Genomic DNA, 21071 nt, shown 5'->3' with positions numbered 1-21071 from the left:
GCCCTGGTTGCTTGTGTTGGATTTGATTGAATCTGAAGCAGTGCTTGTAAAAATAGCATATATACAATCCAATGTTTCCTACAGCAGTAGGTTAGATATACACATGTTGAAAACAATATTCCAGATAAACAATCGGTTGTTTGCACGAAACAATCGGTTGGTTCTATCAGCAAAAGCATAAACAGTTATGATATCAGAGATTTCAGCAGTTTTTAATCAATTTTAGAGAAGGATACAGAATAACCAATCAATTCTTCCCCTATTTGTCTTCACAAATAGACTCTAACAGGTATGAAAACAGATTTAGGAAAGATTTTGAAGGTCAAGGATACCTAACTCATTTCGTAAAAAGAAGAACCTCTCTTTTGGTAGTGGTTTGGTGAAGATATCAGCTAGCTGCAGTTTTGTCTCAATAAATTTCACTTCACAGTCCCCATTGCTCACATGATCCCTGATGAAATGATGCCGTATCTCAATATGCTTAGTTCTTGAGTGCTGAATCTGATTTTTGGTAAGATTGATAGCACTTGTATTGTCACACATCAAAGGGACCTTGTTGATTTGCAATCCAAAGTCTGCAAGTTGCTGTTTGAGCCATAGGATTTGTGCACAACAGCTTCCAGCAGCTATGTACTCATCCTCAGCAGTAGAGAGAGCCACACATGCTTGCTTCTTGCTATGCCATGAGATGAGGCTTGAAATAAGAAGGTGGCAAGTGCCACTTGTGCTTTATCTATCTAGCTTGCATCCTGCAAAATCAGAATCTGAATAGCCAATTAAATGAATGGGCGAGTAAGAAGGATACCATAACCCAACAATTGATGTTCCTTTGAGATATTTCAGAATTCTCTTTGCAGCTTTGAAGTGTGACTCCTTCGGATTTGCTTGATATCTTGCACAAAGACATACCGCAAACATAATGTCCGGTGTACTTGCTGTTAGATAAAGCAAAGAGCCAATCAAACCTCTGTATTTTGTTTGATCTACCCTTTTTCCAGCAGCATCTGCATCCATGTAGTTGCTTGATGGCATAGGTGTGCTTGCTTCCTTGCAACTCTCCATTTCAAATTTCTTGAGAATCTCTTTACAATACCTTGATTGGCATAGAAAGATTCCATCCTTTGTTTGCTTAACCTGCAATCCAAGAAAGAAAGACAATTCTCCAATCATAGACATTTCAAACTCACCTTTCATAGCAGCCACAAATTCTTCACACAAATTATCTTGTGTAGCACCAAAGATGATGTCATCAACATAGATTTGCACAAGGATAATTTCAGAATTTGAATTTTTGATGAAGAGAGTCTTGTCAATCATTCCCCTTTCATAGCCTTGAGACAACAGGTAGTTGCTAAGCCTTTCATACCACTGCCTTGGAGCTTGCTTCAGCCCATAAAAAGCCTTTTTCAGCTTGAAGACATGATTGGGATATTGATGATCTTCAAAGCCCGGTGGTTGATCCACATACACTTCCTCATTGATGTAGCCATTTAAAAAGGCACTATTGACATCCATTTGAAAGAGTTTAAAACCACTCATACATGCAAAAGCCAGCAGTAACCTCACAACTTCCAATCTTGCAACAGGAGCAAAGGTTTCACCATAATCAATTCCCTCCTCTTGATTGTAGCCTTTGGCAACTAGCCTTGCTTTGTTCCTTGTGATCACACCATCCTCATCCAGTTTGTTTCTGAACACCCACTTCGAACCAATGATGTTCATCTCAGCTGTTTTAGGGACAAGAAACCATACCTCATTCCTTGCAAACTGATTCAGCTATTCATGCATAGCTTCAACCCATTTTTCATCCTTGAGAGCTTCATCAATTGACTTTGGTTCAATTTGATAGACAAAAGCAGTGTGCCTGCAGAAGTTTGAGATGGAGCTACGTGTTGAGACACCTTCCTTTATCTGCCCAATGATGTTCTCCACTGACAGATCTCTAGGAATCCTCCATTCTTTGGGCAACTCACTCTGCTGCAAAATTTCAATCGGTTGTTTCGAGGAATCAACCGGTTGTTTTTCTGCACAGATGTCTAGCTTCTCCAAACTGATGTTCTACTCATCCTCTTCAGCACTATTCTTCGAGATTTGAATGCTTTTGCGATCCACTTCATTAAAGACAACATGAACAGACTCTTCTATAATCATTAGCCTCTTGTTGTAGATTCTGTATGCAGGACTAGTTAGAGAATAGCCTATGAAGATACCATGATCAGCTTTTTCATCAAATTTCCCTAGGTTTTCCTTTCCATTGTTGAGAACAAAACAGCTGCAACCGAAAACTCTGAGGTGACATGTTTGGTTTCCTTCCATTGAAGAGTTCATAAGGATTCTTCTTCAGAATTGGCCTAATTAGCACTCTATTCATCACATAGCAAGAGGTGCTAACTGCATCAGCCCAAAAATACTTAGGGAGAGAAGATTCACTTAGCATTGTTCTAGCCAGTTCTTCAAGGGACCTGTTCTTCCTTTCCACCACACCATTCTGTTGTGGAGTTCTTGGAGCTGAAAAATTATGCAAAATTCCCATCTTTTCACAGAACTTGCTGAACTTTTCATTTTGGAATTCACCTCCATGATCACTTCTTATTGAGCCTATGTTGCTGTTATTTGTATTTTGCAATCTTCTTGCAAGCTTCTTGAATGCAGAGAAGGCATCACTTTTTGATTCCAAGAAGAGAGTCCAAGTGAACCTAGAAAAATCATCCACAATAACAAGAGCATAGTAGTTTCCACCAAGGCTCATGGTTCTTGAAGGTCCAAAAAGATCCATGTGAAGTAGCTCAAGAGGTCTTAAAGAAGAAACAACATTTTTTATTTTAAAAGAGTTTTTCACTTGTTTCCCCTTTTGGCAAGCTTCACAAATATTGTCCTTCTCAAACTTGAGCTTTGGCAGCCCAATCACAAGATCTTTAGAAATTAACTTGTTCAAGTGATTCATGTGAATGTGAGCAATTCTTCTATGCCAAAGCCAAGACTCATCATGCTTGGATAGAAGACAACCAATTGAACTAGGAGAAGAGATATCTAGAAGATAAACATTATTGATTCTCTTACCAATCAACATTACCTCTTTTGTGTTGGGAAGACAGATTTCACAGGAGTTTGTTTTGAAGATAACCTGATATCCTTTGTCACACAATTGACTAATGCTCAACAGATTGTGCTTTAATCCTTCTACATAGAGAACATCATGAATGACCAAGATATCTTTGTCTCCTATGGATCCTTTCCCAAGAATCCTTCCCTTGTTGTTGTCCCCATAGGTAACGTGGCCTTCTTGCTTAAAGAAGATGCTTAGAAACTTTGATTTGTCCCCAGTCATGTGCTTTGAGCACCCACTGTCCAGGTACCATTGTTGCCTGCTCTCCTCCAAGGTTTCCTACAAATAAGATTTTCAAGTACAAAGATTTGGTCCCCTTATGAATGTGGGTCCATTTGGTTTACATTTATGATTTGAACCTTTACTACACTTGGGAATCCACTTCATAAAGCCCCAAGGAACAACATATTTTCTGATTTTACAGAATCTGATAGAATGACCTCTTTTCATGCAGTAGAAGCACGTAACAACCAGTTGTTTCGACAGATCAATCGGTTGTTTTTCTGGCAGTTTCGAAAATGACTTTGAAAATCTATCTTGCTTGTTCTGTGGGTTAAAACCCAATCCAGATTTTCCAAAAACACAGTTTTGAGATGGCAAGACATTCTCAAAGTTGGATTGACCTTTAGAAAGCTTATCCACATTTTTAACAAGATAATGAACTTTCTTTTCAAGATTTTCGCAATTTTAACAAATAAGAGTATCACACTTGCAAGAGGAGTTTTTGTAAACTATTTCAAGGTTTTTAAAATCTGTTTTTGAATTTTCCAATTCCTCTTCCAGTGTTTTGACTCTATTTTCAAGCCAGCTATTCATTCCCTTTAACCGGTTGTTTAAGAGGGCCAATCGGTTAGCTTCTTCATGTGTTTCTTGAAAAGCTTGAAGCAATTGACTGTAATTTTCAGAGTTTGAGGAGTTAGAAGAACTTACACTACTTGGGTCATCTTCCTTTTTGGCCATGAAGCAGAGGTTGAGGCTTTTTTTGTTTTGCCTCCTTTTCCTTCGTGCTTGACTTCTTGACCTTACTTCCTTTGATTCATCAGTGTTCCCATGAGTAGCTTTGAGTGTGTCTCACATCTCTTTAGCAGATTTGCATTTTGATATCCTGAAAAAATCATTAGTATCTAGTGCAAAAGCTATTATGTTTTGAGTAGTACAATCAAGCTTGGCCATCTTACATTCTTCATTGGTCCATCGGGACCAAGGTTTTGCAATAAAAGATCCATTATTTTTAAGCTTTGGAATGAAAGGGCCATTTTCGATTGAATCCCAAATTCCTTGATCAATGGATTCAACAAAGATTTTCATTCTAGCCTCCCAATACTTATAATTCAAAACACAGAATAAAGGTGGTTTGTAGATTGAAGCACCTTCCTCAAAAGATAGTTTTCCAGCCATAGAAAAAGATTTTCGGATCAAACTTGAGTATCTTTCAAGTACCAAGCTCTTGATGCCAATTGTTAAAATGTATGGCTTTAAACTAGAACGGGGGGGGGGGGGGGGGGGGAATGGTTTAAAGACGGTTTTGGCAAACTTTTAAGTCTAGAATGAATTTCTTTCGAGAAAACTTGATTAAGAATTAAGTTTGCCAAAAACACAAAGCAATTTAGCACAACACCAGAAAAACAATCGGTTGTTTATACCAGTTCACAAGTATAAACTGAAATTAAAGAGTTCAAGGGATAGAGAGATTGCACACACAGGTTTATACTGGTTCACTCTTAAACCAAGAGCTACATCCAGTCTTCCCAAAAACCACTGGGGAATCCACTAAGCAATCAACCCTAGATTACTTAAAACACCACCAAAGAAGTGACCTTGATCCCCTCAAGACACACACTTCCTTTGGCTCAGCACAAACACCACCAAGAATGCTGATCTTGACAACCTCAAGAGCACACAACACTTCTCAACTTCACACACAGAGTTTTCTCAAAGTACAAAAGGATTACACTTGTTACAGAAAGATCTGAAATCAATACAAGATGAAAATCCTATTCAACACTCTCTTGATCAAAGCAATCTCAAAGCAATCTTCAACTCTTCAAAAGCAAAATCAGTGAAAAACTCAAATTTGTTTTTCTTTTATTAAATCTCAGTTTTTGTTTATTACATAAACTGAATAAACTATTTATTGCTTTCAAAGACTGGTACAAACATTTAAAAAGGGAGCGTATTCAGTTATAAAATCATTTAAAGCTCAATCAAAGCATAAAACATTTTTCTGTTATGGTCCCAAAATAAACAATCGGTTGAATGCTCGAATCAATCAGTTGTTTTGGTTTGAAAGCAAGTCAACCATCAAAAACAGTTTTCAACCTTTCTAAAAACACTTGAGTATAAAACAATCGGTTGTTTCGACAAAACAACAGGTTGTTTTTCACTTAGTTTGAAAAACACTTTCAATTAAAGGTTTGAGAATGCTTAAGCTTTGGATTCAATCAATAGTGAATTAACACAAATAATCTACCCCAGATCTTATTCTAAAACTACTCAGAAATAGCAAACACATCCAGCCTTCCATCAAACTTCGAAGGATTTGGATTCTTCAAAGCTTGAACACACTTGATTCAACAGGAACAACACAACAGTAACCCTAGATACAACCTATAAAGAGGGTGGTAAGAACCCTAGCAAGGTACGCCGTTTCTAAGACTAAAACTGCTTTACACACATTACTGTTTCTTTAGCCCTTACGGACTTGAGTGTCGGAGTGCAAACAGCCGTAAGGGCGTCCTTTGTCTTTACAGGGAAAACGTTCTTCAACCAAAGGAAGTTCGATTGAAGGAGGAGACAGGCGGGGCTTGCGACTACTGTTAGAGTCGACCGACGAGAACATTTTAAATTCAAAATAAATAATTTTTAAATTTATTATATTTTAATTATATAAAATATAAAATTGGAAGAAAATTTTACAATATAATTTCTCATTCAATTCGTACCAATCGGTACTGGACGAGCCAGTCTTGACTTAAGTGATCAACCAATAAAATAAAAAAGAACACCTTTAAGTCAGGTAATAAATGACTATGACGACAGTTGCAATAATATTTAATCCCAAAATGTGCGGGAAACATCTCCGACAAATAAGCTAAATACTAATTAACTGAAAGATAATACAAATATTCTTCAGATACCACAGTATACCAATATATCTCCCTATAAATCAGGGATAATGTTATAAATTAGTTAGCAACTAATATTTGATTGATTCAGCCCATCACAACAATGGCCCGTAACTAAACACTATAAATAACCCTTTACAGAGGTGTAAGGTACTTCTTTATCAGCTTTACAATATACACTCTTTACACAGGGTGCTTACTTGAGCGAAGAAGTAACTTTTTCAGTTTCACTTCGACCGAGCACCGATATAAAAAGGAGGAGACTTGAAGGAAGGAACTAGGAGACTACCGGCACATCAACAATTGTACAACCAGTTCCAGGTACTATCTAGGCCCCTATTTGCCTATACAGGTACAATTGGTGCACACCGTAGAGCCGAGATAGTAGTCAATTTTAACATCAGGCCTAGATTAGCAAAAATGGTGTCAATAAGGAAGAATACCAACAACGATCGGGTCGCGAACAAGCAAATTACACTAACCCAAACCCTCCAAGCACAAATGTAGGAGATACAACAAAAAGGCATTGAAGATCAACGATGGAATGAAGAGGATTGGAGTCAGAATGAAGAGGGGGTACACCTTCTTAAAGAGAAGAATAATCAGGTGAAACAACAACTTGATGGGACCGAACGAGAAGACAAATCTCGAACACAGACTCATCAGAGTTCCAAGCATACTGAGTGCCCCTTCGGATCGATGACGATGAAGACTCGAAAGGACATCCTTTTACCAATGAAATAATGGAGGCACAACTCCCCTCCAAATGGGAGGGACTGACTATCAAGCTCTACAACAGTTCTACAGATCCGGACCAACACTTGAATGTTTTCAAGACACAGATAAATCTCTATACAACAAACAAGGTCATGTGGTGCAAATTTTTCCCCACCTCTCTCCAAGAAGGGGTACTCGGATGGTTCACACGTCTCCCTCCCAACTCGGTAGGCAGCTTTAAGGTCTTAGCGGCCAAGTTCACCACTTAGTATGTAACGAGTCGACTACATCATACATCGTCCATGGCCTTCTTTAACGTAAAGCAAGAAAAAGGGAAATCCCTACGAGCGTTCATTGAAAGGTTCGGGAAGGTTTGTTTGATCATCCGAAATCTCATGCCCGAAATGGCCATGCATCACTTGATTTCGGCAATCCGACTAGGTCAGTTCACCGAAAGCTTGATCAAGAGGCCCACTAAGGATCTTGACAAATTGAGGAACCGAGCAACCAAATTCATGTAGATAAAAGAATTGACCGATTACCACAGAAGCGTTCGATCAGAGAGTGGGAGAGATAAGGGAAGGGAAAAAGATGGAGGAAACCGACCCATCTCCGGTTGGTCGAGTAGGAACAAAGATCGAAGGCATCGGTTTTTTAATTACACCCCATTAAATGTTTCACGAGGTAAAATTCTTGAAGAAGCAATGCAAGTCGATCTAATCTCGGTATCGAAGCAATCGCATAACCCAAGGAATGCTAACATGTCTAAACAATGCCAGTACCATCACAACTTTGGCCATTCGACCGAATCATGCGAAGCGCTGAGGATAGAATAGAAGAGTTCATTGAAGCTGGCTACTTGCGCAAGGGAGAGGTACCTACCAAGGGACCGAGAAGGGCAATATGACCGGCGTGGACTGGAGGGATCATGATGCTTTGACGACAACTCCCGCTCGACTAAATAGAGACGAAGGAGTGAAAGTCCAGTGCGAAGGACTGGTTCACAGAGCAAGAGCCCGCGGAAGACTAATAAGACAAAATGTTACATCCGGAAGGTCATTAACACCATAGTTGGACCGATTCCATTCGGAAACTACGGTTGGAAGGAGGGATGGATCCATAGAAGTCCCTCCCTAGAAGGTCGAGGCTCAAAACACATACAACCACAAGTAAGCACGATCACTGGGGGATTTGCTGGAGGTGGATATTCAAGTTCCGCTTGAAAAAAAGCATTTTCGGGCCATTCAGTCCATTCGTTCGGTGTCTACTAGGAACTGATCGAGGATGCTGCCAATCACCTTCACAGATGACGACTTCACTGCTATCGACCCAACCTAGGATGACCTATGGTGATCACCGTGGAAATAGATAAATTTGCCATCCACAAGGTTCTAGTGGATCAGGGAAGCTCTGTCAACTGGAAGACTTTAAAGAAAATTTGAATTCCAAACTAAAAAATCCAGCGCTATGACGAACAGATTGTCAGATTCTTTGGCGAACGGGTAGATTTACGGGGATTCATCGATCTGTACACGACATTCAGGGAAAAGGGATATCTTTGGAAGACAATAAAATTAAGGTATCTTTAGGTAAATGCAAATACTTCTTACAATATATTGCTTGGACAGTTGTGCATAAATCAGCTACAAGCAATAGTGTCCACCCAGCATCTTGCAATGAAATTCCCATCAACCGCTGGTGACATCGTAACGGTCCATGTCGATCAGAAGATGACTCACGAATGCTATGTTGCAAGTTTAAAGGTAAAATCGACTAGTCGACTATATAAAACCTCACTAGGGAGCGGGTCCGAGACAAGAGAACCAGATAGCATATGGTCGCTCTTGTCGATCTTGACCCTTGGCTCGATGAAGCTCGCATTGAGCCTGGCGAAGACCTTCGCTCTCTTCCCCTCCAAGATTATGATCACACAACACATATTGGAAGGTCCTTAAAGCCGGACGACAGCGATTTGGTAAGCCAAACTTTGATTAATAATGCTGATTTGTTTGCTTGGATAGTTGTTGGCATGCCTGCTACCTTTACATTTACAAAGAAGCCAAATCAATAGCCCAGAAATAACAAAAGATGGGTGAAGAAAAGCGTGACGCCGCGCGACATGGGGATGATAAGTTGGTAATGGTTTGCTTCATTAGAATGACACACTACACTACATGGTTGATCAATGTGGTCATGGTTAAAAGATCAAATGGTAAGTGGAGAATGTTTACTGATTATACCTTCTTAAACAAAGCTTGGCCCAAAGATTTTTATCATCTACCAAGTATTGATTGCCTCATTGATGGAGCGGTTGGCCACACCATCTTGAGTTTCTTAGATGCATATTTTGGATACAACCAAATCCGGATGCATCCAAGAGACAAAGAAAAGACAGCGTTCATGACCGACTGCAACAACTTCTATTATGAAGTCATGCCATTCGACCTTAAAAATGCAGGTGCCACCTACCAATAATTGATGGACTACATTTTCATGGGGATGCTCAGCCGGAATGTTGAAGTCTACGTCGATGATATTGTCATCAAGTCTGACTCATGCCAACAACACATCAAAGACTTACAGGAAGTGATGTGAGTTGATTTTAGGATTGCACATTTTATGTGTTACTATTTTGTTTATGAGTTTTGAGATTAGCAATTATGGTGAGAAACCCAAAGAAGATTCCCACTGGACACGAACTTAACCAAGTGGTTAAGTAAGTGTGAAGGTTCAGTTCTTGATGGAAGGGTGCCTTAATCCTTTGTAGAATTGTTGGTGGAATTTGCGGAAGCTCAATGGATGCTCACGGACAAGGCTGTCCTTGGAGATGATGGTTGGCTTGGAGGTGAAGGTTAGGTGTGGAATGTGACTGGTGAGGCCATCTCACTTTGGTAGAATGAAAGTTTGAAGATCAATTGTCTAACCTAGAGAGGCAGGAGACAAGTAGTGAGATTGACACAAAATTGGCAACAATTTACTATTAGATTAATCTTACAAAATGAGAGCCAAGCACCCCAATTTATAGGAGAGAGGGCTGAACATTTTGGAGCGAAAAGTTGAAATTCAAAAATAAAACTCTCCAATGAGAAGGTGCCATGTGGAGTCATGCTTTGCATGTTTAGCTGACACCTTCCATGCTAAATCCTTTCCACTCCTATGTTGCCATGTGGACGTCCATGTGCTCAATGCCAAGGTGATTTTCGTTCTCCAATTTACCCTACACGTTTTAGGGTTACATTAGGCTCAAAGAAGCCCAATTGTTACCCTAACTTGTCACTTTTAATCCTAACTAGTCATATTTTACTATTGGCCCAAATACAAGCCCAAAAACCTATGCTACTTGGCCCAAATATTTGGCCCAATTATTTTATGCTACTAGGCCCAATACATGGCCCATCAAATCTTAAACAACTTTATACAATTTATTTAAGCTAAAGCTTGACCCACAACTAATGTTGACTAGTCAGTAGAAACTCAGTTTTCTTATGTTCTTTTGACCAAAGCTCTAGTTTATGTTTTGATGAGATGGAAGTCTTCTTGGATATGTTTGTACATTCCTTCACCCTAGAGTTGTCCTCTTTATTTGGGCCTACAAATATAAACAAAAACCCAATTAGACCCATATTTGCAATTAAATCAATAAACAACCTGATCCTGCCGGTTGACCTAGTGCAAGAGCGTTGCCTCGTCACGATCTTCCTCACCAACTTGACACCACGTGCCCTTCAAATCCACATCACAGATAGCCTATCTGAGAACCTGAAAAACACAAGGTGGCGCCTCTGCGGCCGGTGGCGCTCCGACGCTCAAGTCAGTGACAAGAACACCCAAGAAACTGAGAGAAAATATGCTCTGTAGGACCGTACTAAAGGCACACAACCCTAGCAGAATGAGCCGTAATGAAAAACGTACCTCTGCAAATTCTGTTAAGTGTACCTTTATAGCTAGGTTTCTTCTCTCTCCAGGCCGTTATGCTTTTGGACGCGTGGCTCACATCCAACCCTGCACGTGTCACCATCTGGGCTAGGGTCGCAGGTTGTACCCAGCCCTACACGTGTCATCATTTGAGCTAGGATAACTCGAGCGTCATCTCTTTATTGCTCCCAGCCCTACACGTGTCAACACCTGGGTTGGAGTAACTAGTAGCATCCTGTTCCGTCCGGTTGACCGGGACGTCTTCGTGCGCGACCTCAACCGTCAGCTAGGGACTCCTTCCCACTGGTTGCCTGTGGATTCCTGCAAAAAAGAGGACAAAAAGGCGCCCTAGCGGCCGTGTGCACTCCGACGCTCAAGTCAGCCAGCAAGAAACACCAAAAACTGTCCACCTACGTGTCTGAGCACCGCGTATGGCACTCTGAAGGTGGTAAAAGAACTGTGTATATGTGTGTGTTGTCTCCTTCAGGCAAAAATATTCCCAGTCACTTGTACGTAACCTTGAAGCACGAGCAAGCAACTAGAGAGTTCTCTGGTAAATTTGCCGAAAGTTCCAACCTTTTTTCCAACATTCTCTGCGCTATTTAAACTACCCAAGCATTTAAAGCGCCTTAAAGCGCTTTTAATCACAAACGTAACGCACTCATTAAAGCGCTTAATTAGAAAACGTAGCGCATTTAAGACGTTGAAACGCTCGGGAGCCATTATAGTACCTGAATGCTCGAAAGGGAAACTGTATTGAATAACTTTTAATTACCTGGCACCTGACTAAAGGGTGTTTCTATTCTGGCATGGCTGTCGTACACGTGGAGGGCCTCACGATGCCATGACCCCATCTGGGGGCGCTTCGGCCCACCTGGGGACGTTTCTACGTGTGAGTCCTCCTGCTGGGAATGCTACTGCGCTAGGGGTGACTTTTTGGGTGCCAACTCATGCCCCCAAGTATCTAGTCACTTACTTTGAGAGCGTATCTGCCTTCCTTTTGTACTCTGCACCCGGTTGCCCTGGGCGTGACTTTCCTCTTGAGTCGTATCTGCCCCACGGGCATCTCTGGGGCGGCAGGAGCACTTCACGAGTCAGGCTGCCCTTCACTGGTACTATTACTATGGCCTTGAAGCCACCTTTTCCTTCTCTTTATCGCTGCCCCGTGCTATTGGGACCTGAGGCCTTCCCACGGCGTCGCTCCCTCCATGGTCTTTCCTACCCATGGGTATCGGGGAACCACACCGTGATTACCTTACTTTAGCACTGTTTGATCTGGCGACGCCCTGGTTGGGCGACGCCTTCACCTAGGCTACGCCTTGCCTTGGCGACGCTTCCCCTTGGCGCCTCTCCAACTAGGCGACGCCTCGCATTGACTTTGACTCCACCGCCGTTGACTTTGACTTTGACTTAGTCAACGCCCGGATACGGGACGGTACACAAGCCCCCCAGTCTTAAGCTGAAGACTTGTCTTCAGCGTAAAGACTAAAGCGTCGCCCACGCCGTCCACGTGTGTTGTAATTTTGCATAGTTACTTTGGTCTTAATTCTTGCTGTTTGGTCTATCTTGATGTAGGATCGGTGATGGGCGTTTCCAAGAGAATGATGCTGGCGAAGGCAATGAAGGAGGCACGGGCCGCCAAGGCGGGCGCCTCCTCCACCCTTGTTGCCGATCCGGTTCCCCCGCCGATTTTGTCGCCGCCTCCTCCGATCACCGTCGAGGCTATCTCGAGTTCACCTCCGTCATCTCCTCGCAGCCTTGCAGCACTTCAGACTCCTCGCTCTCCTCTACCCATCGCCGCTGTTCCCCTAGCCGCGGCCTCGTCACCGGCTCCAACCCCCCTTGACAAAGGGAAACGGGTTTTGGAGGTTCTAACGGATGATGAGGACTCAGAAGGCGTGGCTCCCTTCAGAAGAAGAAAATCTACGCGGGTTCCTCTTTCGGTAGAGGCGTCGCCCCAGGGAGGGAACCCCTTCATGGATAACCCCCCGAGTGCGACCTCACTCCCCCCCATGACACTCCACGAGGAAAGGGGGGAAGGCGCCGAATCTGCCCTGCCTCCGCCGCCAGCAGAAACCATTGCTTCCCCTGCTTCCGTCGCTGCCGCCCCTGACTTCATCGCCATCCCTCCTCCGATTATGCATCTAATGGGTGGCCCTTGAATGGCGCGCCCAGGCCAGAAACGCGGTCTTGCAAGCTCAAACTCTCCAGGCCTTGGAAACAAAGGCAACTACCCTGGAAGAGGAAATGAGGACCCTGGGACGCCAGAACGAAGCTGATCAAACTTCTCTGAAACAAATACAAGAGTCCAAAGCAGAAACTGAGAGGCAACTGGCAGAGGCATTGGAGCTCCAGGCTGGCTTCTACACTCGGGAAGTTGCTCTCCAAGTCCAGGTAACGGGTCTTCAGGAACTGGTCATGCAGAAACTCGAAAGGACCTGAAGGACCGTTGCTGTGAACAGGCTGCCAAGATGGAGCGGATGGAGGGGGAAATGGCCACGCAGGCCAAAGCTATGGACCTTCTCCGGGCTGACTACGACAAATTACAGGTCGAGGTCAGTCGACTTCGCGTTGAGAAGGAGGCTCTAGAGAAGCAGGTGGCCTCTGGGGATGCCGCCGTTGAGGAGCTGGAGAAGGAGAAAAAGTCCCATGGACGACTGAACCGCTGCCTCTCAACCGCCACCTTCAGCTTCACGCTTAACCGCTTTATACTTTACCTTCGTTTTTTATTTTATCTGTTAAAACTTGTAATTTTCTGAACTACCCGCACTCTTGCTACTGATTTGGGGTGTTCGCATGATTCCCTTTATGTCCTTGCCATATACGATTCTGCTTGTGCGATCTGATTCTCATCTTTTACCTTTGCGCGCTTCGATCATTTTACCTGTGTTCTGCCCATGTCTCTCACTTCGTTGGGTGGCTTTGTATGACCGAAAAAAAAGGTCGCGTGCCAACCCTCACGCCCGTGGAGAGGCTCACCTAGTGACGCCGTATCGTCCACGAGGTGTTTCTAACACCGAAGCGGTTCTCTCCCTGATTCTTAGCCCCCGGCGCCCACGCCTAAGGAGAGGCCTGCTACAGCAGTGTCGTATCGTCCCCGGGTGTCTAAAACGTCGAGTGCTTTGGGGGGGGTTCGTTCCCTCTATGGTCTTTCCTCCCCATAGGTATCGGGGGACACCCTGCCAGTAATTCGCTGGCGTTTGGCGATCTTATCTCCCTCCACAGTCTTTCCTACCCGTGGGTATCGGGGAAACAACGCCAGCAACTAACTCTGCTTCCTTCACTTTCGTCTCCCTCCACAGTCTTTCCTACCTGTGGGTATCGGGGAGGCGACGCCAGTTGGTATTTGGGTTGGCGACGCCCGTGACGTCTCACGCTGGCGTCGCCCTTCACGTCCTTCCGGGCGATGCCTCGGGCGTTACCTTTACTTCGACATTGACTTTGATTCTTGCCTTGGTCGATGCCTGATGGCAGCGAAGAGCTCAAGGCTTTGTCTGTGCCATCCACGTGGCGCTCCTTGTATAGCTGATGGGACGTTCCATCATTCGACTTGATCCACGTGGCACTGCTTGTATGGTTGATGGGGCATCTAGTCATTCCATTAAGTTCTGACTCCTGCTGTACCCCTGACTCACTTTCGACGGCGCATCGTACCACTGGATATTCTGCTGATACGACGTTTTCTGATTTAAACCAGTGGTGCCAGCGTCATCCTTTCGTCTTCTGCCACGTGTATCAATCGTGCGGTGCATCCATTCGCGTCGTTCGGCGCTCTAACCGCTTTATTTAACTCTTCAAACTCTGGAACTATCTTCATCATTTTCTCACTCTTCATAACCTACTTGCGTTCTTTCTTCTTGCACCCTTTCTTCTCTGTCGAAGGGTTGTTCTAACCTTCGCTCCCCTCGCTCAACTCTTGCATTTCTGGCAGTCCTGATCTTGTTAAAGAATGTCGTTTCACGCTGCTTCCTCCAGGGTCCGTCCCAAAGATTTGTACCCTTGGGCTTCGAATGAACTTCTTGACGAGTGTTCATGCTTACTCTCTACCAGGGCCATACGGGAGCACAAAGGGGAGTCATGTTCTTATGACCACCGGGCCTTCGCAAGGAGGCACGATGACGACATCGCTGTGCTCCCTTGCACTCTGGGGGAGCCAGTGTGTGGAGACGAACGGGCCAACGACGGGGTCCCTTTCTTTTACTTTTACCAGGTGGTGTTCAAGACCATCGGGGTACGCTTACCCTTCTCCTGGTTCGAGAAGGAACTGCTGACGGAGATCAACGTTGCTCCGACCCAGTTATACCCCAACAGCTGGGCCTTTGTCAAAGCCTTCGACATTCTCTTCGGGTTTCTGGGTTGTGCACCCTCGGTTGACCTCTTTCTTCACTTCTTTGAGGTGAAGAGGCAGAGACACAACCTCTGGGTAACTCTCAGTAATGTACCCGGGAGAGTTCTCTTCACACCCTTCCAGAGCTCGTTCATCGGGTGGAAAGGCCGGTTCTTCAAGATCTGTCGTACTGACCTTGTTCCCGACGCTCTGGATGGGTTTCCGCTGTACTGGGTGAGAGAGGAAAAGGCCCTCAAAGCCAAACCCCTCAAGAAGCTGGCTCCAAGTGGTCAAATAGCTTGCCGGATTCTTGCTGAAGCGGGAGGTTTTGACTCTGCTACGGTGATCAGCCTGGAGTTCAACGCTGGGACTCTTGAGAAATACATATGTAAGAACCACTGCCTTAGGAAACTCGGTCTTCGTTACTCTCTAACTGTGCCTGTCTTTCTTCATGGCGTCTCTAACACGTCTTTTCCCCTGGTGCAGGTTCGAAACTAAACCACGAAAAGAGGACACGACTTACTCGAGCGCTGCGGGCTGGAAAAGGAGCTTCGCCTTCCTCCAGTGATGATTCTGATGAGCGCTGAGAAATGGCTTGTTCGTGTTTTTGCATGATTTGTAGCGTTTGCTCCGTTTGTACTACTCCCATTGTATTGAACATTGCTTGTAACAACAACTTTTCAATATCACACTTGATTTTTTGCAACGCCACTTTACTTTGCATATGCTTCATGTACTGCGCGCTTTCCTTTCGTCTCGTTCTTCCAACGATGCATGTCTTCACTTGGGCGACGCCTGCTCAGGGCAACGCCCTTATCTAGGTGGCGCCTTCTTTCTGGGCGACGCCATGACCTAGGCGACGCCTTCTTTCTTGGCGATGCCATGGCCTAGGCGGCGCATCACATAATATAAGTCAACTGAAATAAAATTTTAAGTTGGCTGCATTCCAACTGCGCGGGATGGGCCCTCCATCTAAAGTCTCCAGGTTGTACGAACCGTTGCCCTTAGCCTCAGTAACTCTGAAGGGCCCGGTCCACTTGGGAGACAGCTTATTCTCCAACTCGTATGGGTGAGCTTTCCTCATCACTAGGTCGCCAACCTGAAACTGTCGCGGCTTTACCTTAGAGCTATATTGCCGCTCTACTCTTCTCTTCGTCGCTTCAGCTTTTATTCTGGCTTCTTCCCTGGCTTCTTCTAGCAGATCCAGGTTTACCCGCCTCTCTTCATTGGACTCCTCCACCCCAAAGTTTTGAAAATGTGGTGAGCTTTCATGTATTTCTACTGGAATCATCGCGTCTGACCCGTACTCCAAACTGAAGAGCGTCTCCATAGTAGAGGATTGGGGCGTGGTGTGATATGCCCATACAATCCTTGGCACCTCTTCCGCCCACGCCCCTTTGGCTTTCTCTAACCTTCTTTTTAACCCCCTCAGCAGAACTCTGTTTGCCGACTCTACTTGTCCATTGGTCTGGGGGTGTTCAACCGACGCGAACACTTGTTTGATTCCTACTTCAGCACACAGATTTCTCAACTGCTGACTGGCAAACTGGGTCCCGTTGTCAGATATCAGGCGCCTAGGTACGCCAAAGCGACACATAATGTTTCTCCACATGAAATGCTGAACCTTATGCGCAGTGATTTGTGCCACGGGCTCTGCCTCTATCCACTTAGTGAAGTATTCGATGGCGACGATCAGATACTTCATCTGCCTGATTGCCAGTGGGAAAGGGCCCAGGATGTCAACTCCCCATGTATGGAAAGGCCACGGGCTGTATATGGACCGCAACTCTTCTGGCGGCGCCTTGTGCCAATCGGCGTGCTTTTGGCATTGCCTACACCGCTGGGCGTGCCGTGCGCAATCCTCTTTCACTGTTGGCCAGAAGAAACCTGCGCGTATTACCTTGGAGGCTAAGGATCTTCCCCCTACATGGCTTCTGCAGATGCCTTCGTGTAGCTCCGCCATTATCCTGGTGCACTCATCGCCACTGACGCATGTTAGGATAGGGTGAGTGAAGCCGTGCCTGAACAGCACCCCATCCACCAAAGTATATCTTGCGGCATTTCTTTTGACTTTTTTACCCTCTTCAGGGTCCACTGGGAGAGCCCCATCTGCCAGGTATCTCTTATAGGGCGTCATCCAGGTGTCTCCCTTGGACAAGACACATACCTGCATCTGCTCTTCCTCAGGCACACTCGCGAGCATGCTGATGCGGGGCGCCCTCTGCGTATCTTGGGTCAAAGAGGAATGACTCCTCGGCCTTCCCCTTGATGTATAAATCTGGAGGACATCCACCCTGTTGTCTTCCACGAATCGACGCGGAGCTTTGAGAGTCTCCTGGATCACTGTCCTCTGTCTACCCCCCTTGCCTGAGCTGGCCAGCTTTGCGAGCAGGTTAGCTCTGGCATTCTGCTCCCTCGGGACGTGTATCAACTCAAGACCGTTGAACGCCCCCCTCAACAACTGGACATATTTTAGATACGCCGCCATCTGTGGGTCCTTCGCCTGGAATTCACCCGACACCTGCCCCGTAATCAACTGAGAGTCGCTCTTCACCAGGAGGTTCTGTGCGCCCATCTCCTTGGCCAAGAGCATTCCTGCTATCAGGGCTTCATATTCTGCCTGATTGTTACTTGCCTTGAAGGCGAAACGCAAGGCCTGCTCGATCAGTATGCCGTCGGGTCCCTCCAAGAGTATTCCTGCACCGCTCCCTTGTTGGTTTGAAGAGCCATCAACCGAGAGCAGCCACTGCGAACTCGCTTCCACCTCTTGCTCACCTCTGGGCGAAAGTTCTGCTACAAAATCTGCGTACACCTGCCCTTTGATGGATCCTCTAGGCTCGTACTGGATGTCGAATTCTGACAGTTCCACTGCCCAGCGTACCATTCTTCCTGCCACATCGGGTTTCTGCAGCACTTTCTGTATAGGGAGATTGGTCATCACCACCACCGTAAAACCGTGGAAGTAATGACGGAGCCTCCTAGCAGAGAACACTACCGCCAACGCCGCCTTCTCTAGTGCTTGGTACCTCGTCTCAGCCCCCTGTAAGGCCTTGCTTACGAAGTAGATGGGCTTCTGACTCTGGTCCTGCTCTTGGACCAACACAGAACTGATGGCCCGCTCCGTTACAGTAAAATACAACCGGAGGGGCACGCCCGTTACCGGCTTGCAGAGGACCGGTGGCGTCGCCAGGTACTCCTTCAGCTTAATGAAAGCCGCTTCGCATTCATCAGTCCATGCAAAGCGACTGTTTCTCTTGAGGCACTGGAAGTACGGGTGCCCCTTTTCTCCTCCGGCGGAAACAAACCTCGAGAGGGCCGCGATCCGCCCTGTCAACTGTTGCACCTCCTTTACCCATGTCGGGCTCCGCATGGCGATAATAGCCGCACATTTGTCGGGGTTCGCCTCTATCCCCCTCTCGGTGAGCAAAAAACCCAAGAACTTACCGGCCTCTACCCCGAAAACACACTTCTCGGGGTTCAACTTGAGGCGGTACTTGGATATTGTGTGGAACAACTCCAGGTCTGCCATGTGCTGCACCCTATTTTGCGACGCCACCACCATGTCGACTACATAAGCGTACACATTCCTCCCAAGCATTGGCGCCAGGACCTTGTCCATTAGCCTCTGGTTCGTGGCGCCCGCATTTTTCAGCCCGAAGGGCATCACCTTATAGCAGTAACTGCATGTCTCAGTCATGAATGCAGTCTTGCTCTCGTCTCTTGGGTGCATCTTGATTTGGTTGTACCCTGAAAAGGCGTCCAGGAAACTTAGCACCTTGCTGCCGGACGCACTGTCTACTAAGGCGTCGATGCTAGGCAGCGGATACGAGTCCTTTGGGCATGCCTTGTTCAGGTCCGTGAAGTCAACACACATCCTCCACTTTCCGTTTGCCTTTTTCACCAAGACGACGTTGGCGAGCCACTCAGGGTACTGAATCTCCCTGATGTGGCCAGCGCTCAACAGCTTCTGCGTTTCGTCTTTCACCACCTGTTGTCGTTCCTCATTGAACTTTCTCCTTCTCTGACGCACGGGGCGGACCGTGGCGTCCATGCTGAGGTGGTGACACAGGAAATCGGGGTCGATGCCTGGCATGTCCGAGGCGGACCATGCGAAGGCGTCCAGGTGGCGCGAAATCACTTATGCCACCCCCTCCTGTTCTTCTGGGCTTAGCGAATTTCCTAACTTGAAAGTCTTGCCGCCAATCTCCCTTTCTACGGCGCTAGCCGCAGGCTGCTCCCTGCTATTATCTTCGACAGGCGCCGCCTCTTCCACGGGCGCCGCCTCTTCCATGGGCGTCGCCTCTTCCACGGGCGCCGTGTCGTCAGGGCCTCCCTCCATTTGCACATCTGCTTCGGGCATCACCCTCTCCGCTATGACCTCTTCAGGCGTCAGCCCAGCGGGCGTCACCTCAATCATCGTCGCGTCCACGCTCGGCGGACGTTCATACACCATGAATACGCCTCTCTTCGTTTTCAGGCTGTTTTCATAGCATTTCCTCGCCTCCTCCTGGTCTGACCTGATGACTATCACCCGGCCACTGAGGTCCGGCAGCTTCATCTTCATGTGACGGGTGGAGGACACCGCGCTCAGACGGTTTAACGCCGGTCTGCCCAGCAGAATATTGTAGGCAGAATTAGCGTTCACGACGAGGTACCGGATGCTCTCGGTACGGGAGGCCTCTCCGTCTGTGAACGTAGTCCTCAACTCCAGGTACCCCCGGACTTCTACCTGGTTATCCCCGAACCCATACAAACATCCCGTATAGGGACTCAGCAGTTCGGGGGACAACCGTAACTTATTAAAGGTCGACAGAAACATGACGTCTGCCGAGCTTCCTTGATCAACAAGCACTCTGTGGACCTTCCTTCCAGCTGTGACGACTGAGATGACAACGGGGTCGTTGTCGTGGGGTACCACATCTCGGAGGTCTCTTCTTGTGAACACAATATCTGACTCCCAAGGCTCCCCCGAGAGCCTCTCTTCGATTGAATTCACCCCCCTCGCGTATTTCTTCCGCTGGGAGGCGGTGGGTCCTCCGCCGGAAAAACCTCCAGCAATGGTGTGGACCTCGCCAAGCACAAGCGTCTCGTGTGCTGGCTCATCTGCCGGCGGCGGCAAGGTGGCGGTCGTTGTGGAATCTGCGACATAATCTTTCAAAAACCCAGTCCTCACCAGCTCATCTAGCTGGTAGCCCAACGACAGGCAATTATCAATTTGGTGCCCGAAAGCCTCGTGGAATTCGCACCAAGAGTCTTTACGGGGCCCTAACACCTTGTCGGTCTTCGCCGGTCGCCTCAGCCTCTCAGCTATGTTGGGCACGGCGATCAAATCCTTCAACTCAACCACAAAGTTGTACCTCACCGGTCTTGCTCTTTCTCTGGCGGGGCGTTCGCCTCCTGCTGGGCCCCGGGGCTGGGGCTTTCTGGCCTCGTAGGGGCGTCTCGCCTCTGGCTTCTTTCTCCCCGTCGTGGTCTCATTGACTCTGACGGGTTGAACTCGCGCCGGTCCCCTCGGGCGTGAGGGCACGGCGCTGGTGCGCTTCACACATACCTCCCCTTCCGAAGCAATATGCTCTACCGCCCTGCGCCGTAATTCAGCGAAAGTCCTAGGGCGATTGCGGATAATGGATTCTCCGAAGGGGCCGGGGCACACGCCTTTCACAAATGCGTACACGATCATAGGCTCCTCTGTTGTGCCAACCTTCACGACCTGGGCCCCGAAGCGATTGATATACTCCTTCAGGGTCTCCCCCTGATACTGCTTCACATCGAACAGGTCGTAGGAGACCGGCGGCGGGGCCTTGTTGGCTAAGTACTGTTCTCGGAACAATCGCGACAATTGGCGGAAAGATGTGATATGACCTTCTGGGAGGCTAATGAA

The 21071-nt window shown here is 46.6% G+C and overlaps 1 protein-coding gene across 1 annotated transcript; it reads right to left on the bottom strand.

Moving 5' to 3' along the window:
- Positions 1 to 729: 729 nt before the first annotated feature.
- On the bottom strand, positions 730 to 1062 carry LOC137824876 (uncharacterized mitochondrial protein AtMg00810-like). The gene has a single exon (XM_068630556.1). The coding sequence runs from the start codon at positions 1060 to 1062 to the stop codon at positions 730 to 732; it is 333 nt and encodes a 110-aa protein (XP_068486657.1).
- Between the last annotated feature and the right edge of the window lie 20009 nt (positions 1063 to 21071).

This window comes from Phaseolus vulgaris, chromosome 8 (genome assembly GCF_000499845.2).
Source record: "Phaseolus vulgaris cultivar G19833 chromosome 8, P. vulgaris v2.0, whole genome shotgun sequence".
Lineage (NCBI taxonomy): Eukaryota > Viridiplantae > Streptophyta > Magnoliopsida > Fabales > Fabaceae > Phaseolus > Phaseolus vulgaris.
This window is presented reverse-complemented; position numbering and strand designations above follow the sequence as displayed.

Excerpts from the sequence above, each read along its gene's own strand:
- LOC137824876 (XM_068630556.1), bottom strand. The coding sequence starts at position 1,062 with ATGGAGAGTTGCAAGGAAGCAAGCACACCTATGCCATCAAGCAACTAC.